The sequence below is a fragment of the Aethalodelphis obliquidens genome, unplaced genomic scaffold (assembly GCF_003676395.1).
Source record: "Aethalodelphis obliquidens isolate GAN/ISIS:26980383/991018 unplaced genomic scaffold, ASM367639v1 scaffold4, whole genome shotgun sequence".
In the NCBI taxonomy this organism is placed as follows: Eukaryota; Metazoa; Chordata; class Mammalia; order Artiodactyla; family Delphinidae; genus Aethalodelphis; species Aethalodelphis obliquidens.
Genome location: NW_020837948.1, coordinates 81,265,636 through 81,280,141, shown reverse-complemented (window position 1 = coordinate 81,280,141; position 14,506 = coordinate 81,265,636). Strand labels below are relative to the sequence as shown.

Genomic DNA, 14,506 nt, shown 5'->3' with positions numbered 1-14,506 from the left:
AATTATTTAACTTTGTGCTGGCTGCTTATTGTCAGTTCTCTATCCTCTTCCAGTTAATGTTGATTAGTGTAAGTTCATTCAGTCAGTTAATATTTGCTTCCTACAATCAAACACACTTCTGATTGGTCTGCCTGAGAGAAGAGGGCTGAGACTGAGGTTAGTGATGGTTGCTTCAAAACCTGTCAAGTGTCTGTATAATTAAAAATCCCCAGAGTCTAAGCATATCACCTCATTGGAGTTGTTTACTTTTTATAATTACTTATAAAAGGGAAGTTTGAAAAAACAAACTGCTGATAACCGTTTAAAGTAATAACCACAATGAAAACACATTAAATTGACCTGTTCTCTGGCCTGGTTTTAACTAGATGTAGGGTTTTGGTAACATGTTATCTTTAGAGTTCGGTTTCTGATCACACATTTTCTCAGGCTTAGCCTACATTTTGATTTTTGGCTATTGGACACCTCTGTGGTTTGAGGCTTCAAAGCTGACTCTAATGGTGTGTCACACTCTTCTAAAGATTTAAATCTTTTTTGCTTTGGATAGATTAGGACTAAATATTAAATAATATATTTAAGCATTTGTGTGTACAAAGTCTCCTAAATTTTAGAGGGTTTAAGTTTTGATGTGTATCTTGATTTAAAAATATATTTAAAATTAAAATGTCCAATCACAGAACAATCTGTAGCGAAAACTTGCATATATGTGAGAAGTACTGTTCTAAGTGGGGTTGAAGGCTGAGAAGGCCAAGGAGGAAGGAGCAGATATCAAAATGGACAAAGTCCTCACCACCTAATAGGGGATACAAAACCTTTGCAAAAATTTTATACAAGACAGCGTCTAAGATTCAGAAGCAACTAACTTAAAACAAACTTTTGGAAATACTCCTATTTTCTTTGGTAATTCCTATGACCATATTGTAATTATTATGTAGGAGCTTAAAGCCTAAAACAGAATCCTCCAAACGACAAATGTTTTCATCTGGAGCAATGCACTCAAATTATGTTGGACAAATGAGCAGAATGAATTTTTAAAATTACCATATACTGGGCTTCCCTGGTGGTGCAGTGGTTAAGAATCTGCCTGCCAATGCAGGGCACATGGGTTTGACCCCTGGTCCTGGAAGATCCTCCATGCCGCGGAGCAACTGAGCCCACGAGCCACAACTACTGAAGCCCGTGTGCCTAGAGCCCATGCTCCGCAACTAGAGAAGCCACTGCAATGAGAAGCCCACGCACCGCAATGAAGAGTAGCCCCCGCTCGCCGCAACTAGAGAAAACCTGTGCGCAGCAACAAAGACCCAATGCAGCCAAAAATAAATAAATTTATGAAAAAAATAAAATTACCATATACTTACTATTTAACAGAAAAAGTGAAAATCGATATATCATCTTTGGATTTGCTCTCCAGTCACATAATCACAAATTAAATCAAATTAAATAAGCCATTGAGCATTTATTTAAGCCAGGGTTTCTCAGTCTTAGCACTGTTGAAGTTTGGGGCCAGATAATTCTTTGTTGTAAGGGGCTATCCTGTGTAATATAGGGTGTTTAGCAGCATCCCTGGCCTCTACCCATTAGATGCCTCCCCTTTCCAGCTGTGATGACCAAAATGTCTCCTGACACTGTGGGATAAAATTGTCCCCAGCTGGGAACCACTGTTTAAGCCTTGGGAGAGAAAAGAAGCAAACCCCTGCTCCACCCTCCAACACGTGTTTTAAACCTACCTTAGTTTTTTCCCCAGTTTTATTGAGATATAGTTGACACACAGCAATGCATATGTTTAAGGGGTACACCATAATGATGTGACTTAGGTATATTGTGAAAGGAGCTTAGTTTTAATCCTTATCAACTACTCCTGCCTTACTGTACTTGCAGTATCTTGAAATTGTTTCTAGGGTTGCACTTATCACCGTTCATCATTATTTTAAAACATGAGGCTGTATCCTTTCCTGTCTGTGAATTCTTCCAGGACAGGAAGAGTGTTTTTACCTCGTCTGGATGCAGTGGAAGTCCTCAAGTTGTATGACCTTTTGTGTTGGTTAAAGACAAGAAAACTTCTCAAAATAAGGGTTTCCCTGTAGTTTATTTCTTTTTAAGGATATGGAATATGTTTGCCTCATGCCTTTGAGATTCATAATTTTTAACTCATCTTAGATATTTCAATTAAAGTAAAAATGCAGTGACCATACTGACACTTCGTGATGATTCAGCTTTGGGTAAGTGAACCAATTTATACTCTCTACCTTATTATCCCCGCTTTTAATCAGAAGACACCTGCAGACTAAGTAACACAAGTCATTACGTTTCAGCGTCCTTTAGTTGTTTTGCCGAAATGAGCCCAGGCCTGGTCAGGACACTTAACGTCCACCAAGGGCGCTCTCCAGCCCCTGGATATTAATACGAACAGAAGCACACGACTTTCTATGGGCGTGCCTAGGAAGACCAGTCAGCAGATGTGTGTTAATTTTGGGGCCTTGACTTCTTCTCAGAGGAATTTAACTCCACCCTCCGTCCGGAATGGAAAAACAACGCCCCCATTCCCGCCCTTCACCACCTCCTGGCCTCCTCCCACTTGCCTTTTAGAAGTTCTGATTTTTCCTAGACAGCTAGAGGAAAGTCAGGTACCAAAAGTGGAGTTCTGTTATTTCATTTGTTCTGGTGGGACACTGGAGAGGCGATCACACTTTGTAACTGGCTCTCCAGGAGAGGACCAATGTAGCCCTGGAAACTTCAGCGCCTGCGTTGGGCTCCAGGTTTGATTGACAAGGACGGGCCGAGGGAAAACGCGGGAGGGGGGGCGGGTAGGCCACAGGTCGAGCCCGGGACAAAGAGGTTTTTGGCTGCCACCAAGGAGAGGGAAGTGTTCCTTGGGGTAACTGGCCTTTGTGCGCTAAGGGGCATTTCGTGAGGTCGTTTTTTCATTCGGAGAGAGGGCTGGCGGGCGGGCGGGCTGGTGGAGGCGGCCGGGCGGGAAGAAGGGCCCGGCAAGGAGAGGGCGCTGGGGGTGGGGGCTGTGCCGTCGTCACGTGGCCTCAGCCACCACCGGCTTGGGGCTGTTCTTCCGGGTTGGAGGCGCCGCGCCGCGGGGCTGGAGCCCAGGTCTGCCAGCGCGGCGTCTCCTCGCAACCCGCGGCCGCCCGGCCTCCCTGCCAAGGTGAGCGTCAAGGCGCGGGCAGCCCGGGCGCGCTCCTGGGGCGCAGCTGGGGAGGGGCGCGGGGCTGGTCCAGAAGATCCCGGCGCCCGCGGAGAAGGAGATCTGTCAAGGAGCCGAAGGGGGCGGGGTCGGCAGTGACCCCTGCACGTGGTGGACCCTCGGGAGCCTTGGGCCGGGAAGGAGAACAGCGCCTCGAGGGCCCCCTTTCTTGTCTCGAGCGGGGGCGACGTGGAAGCAAGTGGGGGATGGTGGATTCGAAAACTGCGTCTTCGCTGAGGGCAGGGAACGAGGTGTCAGCTGTGCAGGTGCAGATTTTGGAGCTGTGTGGGGCGGCGGGAGTTGTACGGGGTTGTTTCAGGTTACAGGATGGAAGAAGGGAAGGAGGTCATAGAGGACTCTTGGTACGTGGTGCACCCAGAGAGGTGGCACCTGGACCCTCCGAAATTGTGCTTGAACCCGGAGGGAATTTGGGGTGGGTGACTGGCTGGAGACACAGTTGGTGTCGAAAGTTGTGAGTGTATGTCGGAGGCGGGCTGGTGGTGGTCGGGGCATGCCTCTATTGGGCCAAGAGTGGGGCCGGGGTTGGCAATGCGGGAGAGACAGCGGAGGGGGCAGAGCTGATTCGAACTCCGGAGGCGGAATGACTATTACGCCGCCTCGGCCAATCGGCTTCCGGGAAACGTTATAAATAGCGGTCCCGGGCAGATGCCAGCAGGGTGGCAGTTTAGTTGCAGAGGGAGGAGCTGAACCCGTGGCTTTGGGCAAAGTCACGCTGCCTGCCAGTCTAAGCTTTTGTAGGGTATTGTGTCCTTGGTTGGTATGTCTCGTTTTAGAAGTGTAACTTGTTTATTAAAGTTGCAGGCGTCCTTTATTCGCCCTCTGGTGCAGGGAAGTCCTTAAGGAATCTGTAAGGAGTCTTGTAGGACAGGCTGTGTTAGGAACGGTGAGGCTTGTGAGCTTTAATTTAAAATATTTCTCTCTTCTCCAGGGCACCCTTTTACTTGCAAACTTCGGCTTTTTTTTTTTTTTTAATTGAATGGAGAGTTTAGGATTGCTTTCTTATTAGCAAACGTGCTCAGGCTGCTTAGCTTTGCTGATGGAATCACTTTTCCACAAAGCTACATAGCATTTAATTTTTTTTTTTTTTTGTGGTACGCGGGCCTCTCGCTGTTGTGGCCTCTCCCGTTGCGGAGCACAGGCTCCGGACGCGCAGGCTCAGCGGCCATGGCTCACGGGCCCAGCCGCTCCGCAGCATGTGGGATCTTCCCGGACCGGGGCACGAACCCGTGTCTCCGGCATCGGCAGGCGGACTCTCAACCACTGCGCCACCAGGGAAGCCCAGTATTTAATTTTTAAAGGAAATTTCCTGAAGTTTCTTGGAGAATGTGTTCATAGATCCCCAGGCTTCAGGTTACCTAGCCCTAGTTATTCACTCAGTCAAACAATACTTGTTGATTTCCTCTATTTTGTGCAAGGCACTGGGCCAGAGGTAATAAAGTGAACACTGATAGCAATGAAGATACTGTGTCCTTTTAATCCTCACAATAACCCTATATGATAGGTGCCATTATGATTTAACCCATTTTAAAGGTGGTGAAATCAGACACAAAGAAGTGACTTGCCAGGGTGACACAGCTAATGTGTTGCAGAGTGGGGCCTTCCAACCAGGAGTTTACCCTCTTAGCCTCAATACTATCCTCTCTCAGGCGCTTGCCTCCAAGGATTTTAATCTATTAGGGGAGATATTTACCAAAATAACTTACATTAAACGGCTGTATGAATGCCATACTAAAAAAAACAGTTTTTTTTCAATTTTGAGTTGTAAAGTTTTTCTCCATTGCTTAAAAGCCATAGAAGACATGGATAATAAAACAGCAAAGAGCTTCAAAGCGAAGATAGGGGAAAATGTGACAATTAAGATGGAATACAGTTGGCTCTTGAATAAGGGCCCTCTGTATCTGCCGTTGCTCCCCATCCGAGGATTCAGCGGACCACGGACTGTGTATATCGTAGTAATGTTAATATTTACTGTTGAAAAATAGCTGCCTAGGAGTGGACCCATGCAGTTCAAACCCCCGTTGTTCAAGGGTCAACTGTACTATCTTTGATGTTAACAAGTCCTAGGCTGTGATAGCATGGTTCAAATATTCTCTGAATATCTTTCAGGGTCATTTTTATTTTATTTAGGCTTAGTGACATTTACAAGTAGTCAGGGCTAATTTTCCAGGCTCCAGGCCATGAAATAGGACTTCAGCTTTAAAGCATTGCAAAATCTCATCTAATCATAAAACTTATCGAGCCTAATGGGGTCCTACAAAGGAGCTTTCCTGTGCTCCTTTTATAGATGAGCAGACTGAGGTGCTGAGAGGTTCAGGTCAAACAGCGAGTGAGTGTGTGGCAGGCTTAGACTATACCCGGCCTGTATTCTAGGCAGCTTTGTTCTTTTGCTGATGAGGTCTGGCTAAGCCTGACCAGTGAGAATGGTGGTTGTTGGGGAGCTGGGATGATCCAAGAAGAGAAACTAGGGTAAGTGGGGAAGTTGGGATAGGACTGGGTCCTTGGTAATGGCAGTTCAAAATCTCCCTCAAGACAAGAATTATATTTTTATTTTTAAATTTAATTTAATTTTTTTTATACAGCAGGTCCTTATTAGTCATCAATTTTATACACATCAGTGTATACACGTCAATCCCAATCTCCCAATTCATCACACCACCACCCCCACCCCCCTGCCGCTTACCCCGCTTGGTGTCCATACGTTTGTTCTCTACATCTGTGTCTCCATTTCTGCCCTGCAAACCAGTTCATCTGTACCATTTTTCTAGGTTCCACATATATGTGTTACTATACGATATTTGTTTTTCTCTTTCTGACTTACTTCACTGTATGACAGACTCTAGATCCATCCATGTCTCAACAAATGACCCAATTTCATTCCTTTTTATGGCTGAGTAATATTACATTGTATATATATACCACATCTTCTTTATCCATTCATTTGTTGATGGGCATTTAGGTTGCTTCCGTGACCTGGCTGTTGTAAATAGGGCTGCAGTGAACTTTGGAGTGCATGTGTCTTTTTGAGTTATGGTTTTCTCTGGGTATATGCACAGTAGCGGATTGCTGGGTCATATGGTAATTCTATTTTTAGTTTTTTAAGGAACCTACATACAGTTCTCCATAGTGGCTGTATCAATTTACGTTCCCACCAACAGTGCAAGAGGGTTCCCTTTTTTCCACACCCTCTCCAGCGTTTGTTGTTTGTAGATTTTCTGATGATGCCCATTCTAACTGGTGTGAGGTAATACCTCATTGTAGTTTTGATTTGCATTTCTCTAATTAGTGATGTTGAGCAGCTTTTCATGTGCTTCTTGGCCATTTGGAGAAATGTCTATTTAGGTCTTCTGCCCATTTTTGGATTGGGTTGTTTGTTTTTTAATATTGAGCTGCATGAGTTGTTTATATATTTTGTAGATTAATCCTTTGTCTGTTGATTCGTTTGCAAATATTTTCTCCCATTCTGAGGGTTGTCTTTTCATCTTGTTTATGGTTTCCTTTGCTGTGCAGAAGCTTTTAAGTTTCATTAGGTCCCATTTGTTAATTTTTGTTTTTATTTCCATTACTCTAGGAGGTGGATCAAAAAAGATCATGCTGTGATTTATGTCAAAGAGTGTTCTTCCTATGTTTTCCTCTAAGAGTTTTATAGTGTCCGGTCTTACATTTAGGTCTCTAATCCATTTTGAGTTTATTTTTGTGTATGGTGTTAGGGAACGTTCTAATTTCATTCTTTTACACGTAGCTGTCCAGTTTTCCCAGCACCACTTATTGAAGAGACTGTCTTTTCTCCATTGTATATCCTTGCCTCCTTTGTCATAGATTAGTTGACCATAGGTGTGTGGGTTTATCTCTGGGCTTTCTATCTTGTTCCATTGATATATGTTTCTGTTTTTGTGCTAGTACCATATTGTCTTCATTACTGTAGCTTTGTAGTATAGTCTGAAGTCAGGGAGTCTGATTCCTCCAGCTCTGTTTTTTTCCCTCAAGATTGCTTTGGCTATTCCGGGTCTTTTGTGCCTCCATACAAATTTTAAGTTTTTTGTTCTAGTTCTGTAAAAAATGCCATTGGTTATTTGATAAGGATTGCATTGAATCTGTAGATTGCTTTGGGTAGTATAGTCATTTTCATAATGTTGATTCTTTCAATCCAAGAACATGGTATATCTCTCCATCTGTTGGTATCATCTTTAATTTCTTTCATCAGTGTTTTATAGTTTTCTGCATACAAGTCTTTTGTCTCCTTAGGTAGATTTATTCCTAGGTATTTTATTCTTTTTGTTGCAATGGTGAATGGGATTGTTTCCTTAATTTCTCTTTATGATCTTTCATTGTTAGTGTATAGGAATGCCAGAGATTTCTGTGTATTAATTTTGTATCCTGCAACTTTACCAAATTCATTGATTAGCTCTAGTAGTTTTCTGTTAACATCTTTAGGATTCCCTATGTATAGTATCATGTCATCTGCAAACAGTGACAGTTTTACTTCTTCTTTTCCAATTTGGATTCCTTTTATTTCTTTTTCTTCTCTGATTGCCGTGGCAGGGACTTCCAAAACTATGTTGAATAATAGTGGCTAGAGTGGACATCCTTGTCTTGTTCCTGATCTTAGTGGAAATGCTTTCAGTTTTTCACCATTGAGAATGATGTTTGCTGTGGGTTTGTCATATATGGCCTTTTTTATGTTGAGGTAGTTTCCCTCTATGCCCATTTTCTAGAGAGTTTTTACCATAAATGGGCATTGAATTTTGTCAAAAGCTTTTTCTGCATCTATTGAGTTGATCATATGGTTTTTATTCCTTAATTTGTTAATATGGTGTATCACATTGATTGATTTGCATATATTGAAGAAGCCTTGCATCCCTGGCTCTTTTGTGGGGTAATGGCGGACGCTGGGAGGGCTCATGCCAAGGAGTACTTCCCAGAACTTCTGTTGCCGGTGTCCTTGTTACCACGGTGAGCCACAGCCACCCCCCGCCTCTGCAGGAGACCCTCCAATACTAGCAGGTAGGTCTGGTTCAGTCTCCCATGGGGTCACTGCTCCTTCCCCTGGGTTCCTATGCACACACTACTTTGTGTGTGCCCTCCAAGAGTGGAGTCTCTGTTACCCGCTGTTCCGTCGAAGTCTTGCAGTCAAATCCCGCTGGCCTTCAAAGTCTGATTCTCTAGGAATTCCTCCTCCCATTGCCGGACCCTCAGGTTGGGCAGCCTGACGTGGGGCTCAGAACCTTCACTCCAGTGGGTGGACTTCTGTGGTCTAAGTGTTCTCCAGTCTGTGAGTCACCCACCCAGCAGTTATGGGATTTGATTTTACTGTGATTGCACCCCTCCTACCGTCTCATTGTGGCTTCTCCTTTGTCTTTGGATGTGGGGTATCTTTTTTAGTGAGGTCCCATGCCTTCCTGTCGATGATTGTCCAGGAGCTAGTTGTGATTCTGGTGTTCTCGCAAGAGGGAGTGAGAGCACGTCCTTCTACTCCACCATCTTGGTTCCAAATTCCAAGAATTATATTTTATATATATTTGTATCTCCCTCAGTTCTTGGCATAGATTCAGTGAATGTTTCCAATGGGTGGCTGAATTCTGAACTTATGTGCTCTTCGTTCCCAGCCATGAATAACCGTAGAAGTGACCTGTGAATGAATGAGGAAGGTATTTATTGACTCAGGAGTGCTTTAGGACTGCGATGAAATGACATATATGGAAATGCTGTGAAAATATAAAACCTTCTATTTGAATGCAAAGAATTATTCACATTTTTGATTGCATGCCTGAACACATCTTGCATGCTCCCTCTTCCTTAGCTTTTTTCATAGTATTCTCTCCTTCTCAAATGCCTTTGCCTTCCTTTTCTTAGCCTTGTAGGAGGACATGATCTCCTTTGATGCCTGGAACTTTGGATTTGTGTTACTCTGCTTGCCGTGTTATTATTTGTTGACTTTTCTTATCTCCAAGTCTGTGACCTATTCCAGTTTAATTCTACAGATGCTCCTGACGGCTGTGCCTCAGAGACTCAGCCCTCAGTACATGTTTGTTGAATTAAAGGCCATCGTAAGAATAAGCCCTACCTGGATCGCGTACTTCTGTTCCCATTGTTGCTTTCTGGTGTTTGTAGGAAGTTGCTTCAGGGAGTTGTGGCAGTAGTTATGACATAAAAAATGAGTTAGACCCTTCTTCCTCTGGAGGCTGGAAGTATGTTTATGGAGTCTGCTGGGTTTGGGTGCTGGACCCCAGGAGGGACCGCATGATGGGGCAGAGCCTAAAGGCATAGTTAGTGGAGTTCGCTGAGGTTGATTGATGGAGTTCCAGGTCCTCTACTTCTTCCCGTTTTTGAAGGAAAGAGAGCATTGGGAGTCAGGGGGATGGTGGGAGTGCCTTCTATGTACCCCTGGGGATCTGCCACGGAGGGTGGTGGAGGTAGCCACTGAAGCCTCAGAAACAGCAAAGGTCGATGACACTTCACCTAGCTCAGTTAGAGCTGGCAAAAACTGGCCACTTGTGGGAACCACTGAGAGAATTCCTAGTTATGCCCACATCTGCAAGCACAAACCTATGTGATAAGGTTAACCATGGAATTTTTCTTTCTTTTTTAAAATCGGAGTCATATTCCATGCATGTTTAATTTTCTTGCGATGTACACCTAACAAACATGAATCTATCATTCACTCAGTCAGTCTGGGTTTGGGGGGGTATCTCACAGGATGAATATCCTGATGCTGAAAAGTATGTGGGTGTTTTCTGTATAGCGTGGTGGCTAAACAAGTACTACTGTATTGTACAGTATTTTAGACAATCTAAGGGAAATTACTGGTAATTTTGACTTTATGCAATTTTTGCTGGACAAGCTGACTTAGACAGTAACTTTCATGTAAGATGTGACTGGACTTTATAGCATTTTTTTTTAACTTTCCAGCTACATTAAGGATCAATTAGACTTATGTGACCTAGGCTTGGAATTGAATAGTGAGTTTATAACTACAATTTAAGTGGGAAAACAGATTCCAAGTTTTAAATACCTGAGTTAGAAACAAACTTTTGAAGCATCTTCTGTAAGTAAAGGACTTGGCAAATAAATTCATTGTAGATGCCCACATTTAACTGTTATTTTCCAACCTCTTTGAATTAGCTTTTTTTTTGTTTTTAATGTTTTTGATGTGCGAAAGGCAAAGTATGTCTTTCTCAGCACAGAAATGTTTCGTTTTCTTTCCTTTAGTGATTTACCTTCAAGGAAATTGGGGATTCAGAAAGTTGGGAGCTCCTGTGAACATGGCGAACCTACTGAAAACAGTGGCGACTGGCTGTTCCTGCCCTTTCCTTAGCAATTTGGGGTCCTGTAAGGTTCTACCTAGGAAGAAGGATTTTTTACGAACATTTCATACTCATCAGGCGCTGCGGTGTAAAGCCCCTGTAAAACCAGGTAAAGTCTCACTTCACGTCATAGGAGCCAATAGATCTCCTGATGATAGATAAAATAAGGCATGCAGTTTTACAGCCCTGTGTTTGACAGTGATCATTTTGAGTAAAAAACGAAATGAGTGCTTTCTTATATTTTCCATGCATGGAAGTTCCTGACTGTCAGTGCTAACAGAAAAGAAAATATAATAGAAAAAAAAAATGTCAAATCAGTTGAGTTGTACCCAGGAAACTATTGCTCATAGTATCCATTTCTCCTAGCAGCTCTTCCTCTTTCCTGGTCGGTGTTGGGGAATTGTACATATATGGCTCAGCTATGCTCAGGAATTAGAAACTAGGTGTATTAATTGATCTGCATTAATGTTTCTTGATTTAGTAAATGGCAACTTCATCTCAGTTGCTCAGGTCAGAAACCTTGGAGACATTCCAGATCCGCATAGTAGGTATAGGTCAGCTCTACCTTTTATCCAGAATCTCTCCTCTTTTCACCATCACCACTGTTATCATCCTGGTCCAAGCCACTACCATCTGTCACCTGGGTTAGTCTTCTAAGTGGTCTCTGCTTTCTACTTCTGTCCCCGACAACAGTCTATTCTGTACATGACAATGAGAATAATCTTTTTAAAATGAAAGATCATGTCACTCTTCTATTCAAAATTTGCAACTAGCTTCCTAGGTCACACAGAGTAAGAGCTGAAGTCTTTTAGTGGCCTCCAAGGCCTTCCTTGCTAGGACCCCCACTTGCTTGTGTTCTGGGGTGCAAGCCAGAAGGAGGAGAGTGTCAAAGGGGAGCCTTCTAAGCTGAGTCAGATCGCTTTAGGCATCTTGCCCAGAGACCCTCCCAGCACTCTGTCTACACCTCATTGGCCAGAACTCAGGTGGCAATATGTAGCTCTAAGGGAGACTTGGCTATTTAGTTTTTTTATTCTGCATGGCAACATACTCAAATAAAAATAGCATTCGGTTATTTTTAGGGGAGGAACAGCGTGGTTATTTGAGAGAAACCAGAAGTCTTTGCCAAATAGAATAATTCCCTTTTTGTTTGTAGGACTATTTGTACAATAAGGCCGCCTAAACTGCTAGGTTTTTTGAGTTCTTTTTTTTTTTTTTTTTGTGGTACGCAGGCCTCTCACCGCTGTGGCCTCTCCTGTTGCGGAGCACAGGCTCCGGACATGCAGGCTCAGCGGCCATGGCTCACGGGCCCAGCCGCTCCGCGGCATGTGGGATCTTCCCAGACTGGGGCACGAACCCGTGTCCCCTGCATTGGCAGGCGGACTCTCAACCACTGCGCCACCAGGGAAGCCCCAAGGTTTTTTTGAGTTCTTATGTCTGCCTTTTGTAGACTTCAAAGCTCTTTTCTTGTTCTCTCATGACAAGTCACTATTGGCAGGGTACTTGCCTCTGAGAGCCCTCAGCCTTATCTTCAGATTTTTTTTAAAGTGTTCTGAAAAGCCAGATTATCCAGTGTGATAAAATTGTGTATAAAGTAAAAGCCAATAACTACATTGAGCACATGGGAATTGTCCTTGTGAGTGAAAGCGCGGACTTCAAGATCTCTATATCAACTATTCATAAGACTTTTTTTGTTTGTTTAACTTCTGGTTCTTGACTGTTTCCTAGATAATTATTTTTTACCTCTAAAAGATGAGGGTCCTATTTATTCCGTAATATAACCACACTTTCATTACCACATTGAAAAGCATGAAAAGTAATTTCAGTCAGTGTTCATATTTTCTCAATTTTTTCTTTTCTTTTCTTTTTAACAGTTGCTTTGTTCAAATGGTGATCCGAACAGGGTCCATGTGTTGTATTTGCTTGCTTGTCTCTTATGTCTCTTTTGGTCTGTATGTTCCTCTCCTCTGTTTTCTTTTTAATTTATGTGTTGAAGAATTTAGTTGTTCTGTAGAATTTCTCACATTCTATCTAGGTTTAGCTTATTGAATTCCCTTGGTATTATTTAACCGGTTTCTCTGTCGCTTGTATTTTCTGTAACATTTAGCTAGAGCTAGAGGCTTGATCAGACCCAGGTTTGCTTTTTTTGGCAAGTGTACTTCATAGGTGATGCTGTGTACTATCTGTTGCAGCACATCAAGAAGATTCATCAGTGAGTTTAGATGCTGTCAGTGTGATCCATCTATTGTGAAGTTCTCATCAGTTTTTCACTCAAACGCTGTAGCAGTCATTTGATGATCATTAAGTAAATCCGTGATTTTATCAGGGGCTTTAAAATGGTGATATTCTATCATTTTATCTTCATTTATTAGTTAGAATTTTTCTATTAAAAAATCTTTCCCTGTATTACGTCATCCCTTGGTATCCATGGGGGATTGGTTCCAGGACTTCCCGTGGATACCAAAATCTGCGGATGCTCAAGTCCCTTATATAAAATGGTGTAGTATGTGCACATAACCTCCACACATCCTCCTGTACACTTTAAATCGTCTTAGGTTACTCATAATGCCTAATACAATCAAGTTTTGCTTTTCAGAACTTTCTGGAACCTTTTTAATATTTTTGATCTGTGGTTGGTTGAATCCGTGGATACGGAGGGCCAACTGTATTTAGTCACTCTGAGATTGTACTGGAAGGGTGGGTAGATGTTTGATTATTTTCCATTATTTACTAGTTTTGCTAATCAGCTGGTTTTCTTATGTATACATTTTCTACTTCTGCTGTAACAGATGATCACAAACTTACTGCCTTCATATTAACACAAATTTATTATTTTACACTTATGGAGGCCAAAGTCTGAAATGGTTCTCACTTCCAGAGGCTCTAGGGGAGAATCTGTGCCCTTGCCTTTTCCAGCCTCTGGGGACTGCCTGCACTCCTTGGCTCATGGCCTCTGCCTCTGCCTTCCAGTCCAGCAGGATAGCATCTTCAAATTATTCTTTGACTCTGACTCTTCTGCTTCCTTCTTCCACATTTAAGGACCCATGTGATTACATTGGGCCCACCCAAATAATCCAGGATATTCTCCCTGTTTCAAGGTCAGCTGATTAACAACCTTAATTCCATCTGCTACCTTAATTCTCCTTTGCCATGTATTGGATTCTGAGGATTAGGACATGGATATATTTGGGAGACCATGATTCTGCCTATCACACCTTACTTTCTCCAGAGTTGACCAATGAAGATTTTAGAAAATATTTATTTATTTATTTATTTTTTTGCGGTATGCGGGCCTCTCACTGCTGTGGCCTCTCCCGTTGCGGAGCACAGGCTCCGGACGCGCAGGCCCAGCAGCCGTGGCTCACGGGCCCAGCCGCTCCGCAGCATGTGGGATCTTCCCGGACTGGGGCACGAACCCGTATCCCCTGCATTGGCAGGCAGACTCTCAACCACTGCACCACCAGGGAGGCCCAGGAAATATTTATTTTTTGGATTTTGAAACATTTATTATTATCCTGAACTCATGGATTTTAACATCTTTAGATGTGTTTTACTACATTGCAATTAATTATCTTTTTGATGCTCAAATTGGCTCATATTTGGCCAGCAGAAGCCCTTTGAGGTTGGATCCTAAATCCTTTTGATACGACTTCATTTGTCTTTGGTTGGACCTAGATAATTTGAGGTTGTCAGATAAGTGAACTCCAGATTAGTTTATGTGATTTAATTTTGCACATTAATTCAAAATATTTGCCAGCTTTCAATTATTTTCCTCCCTCTTCTTTTAAGTAGAGAGCAAGATTCAGCATATGTTTGCCTTTGGCCTACTGTCAATTATTACTGCTTAAACAGTGTGGGATCTAAGACTGTATGTCCAAATGCAGCTATTTTAGGTTGATTCAGTCTCTCTAAGGTCTCAATAAATTACTCTGTAGAGATAATTTGATTTATCTTTTTATTATATATATTCAGAGTTTAGATTGCTAGAGTGGGT

General features: G+C 42.8%; 1 protein-coding gene across 7 annotated transcripts in view; it reads left to right on the top strand.

Moving 5' to 3' along the window:
• Nucleotides 1-2,553: 2,553 nt before the first annotated feature.
• The window catches only part of NNT (nicotinamide nucleotide transhydrogenase), a 92,724-nt gene continuing 80,771 nt past the window's right edge, over nt 2,554-14,506 (top strand). For 2 of the 7 annotated variants that reach the window (XM_027101154.1, XM_027101152.1), the window contains exon 1: nt 2,628-2,753. Coding sequence is in view for 4 of the 7 variants with exons in the window: in XM_027101149.1 (XP_026956950.1) it covers nt 10,474-10,624 (151 nt within the window). In the remaining 3 variants the exon portion in view is untranslated. Of the gene's footprint in view, nt 2,754-3,036; nt 3,155-3,237; nt 3,460-10,420; nt 10,625-14,506 lie in introns of those variants that run through there. The other 5 variants (XM_027101149.1, XM_027101146.1, XM_027101147.1 and 2 more) reach the window with 5 other exon arrangements.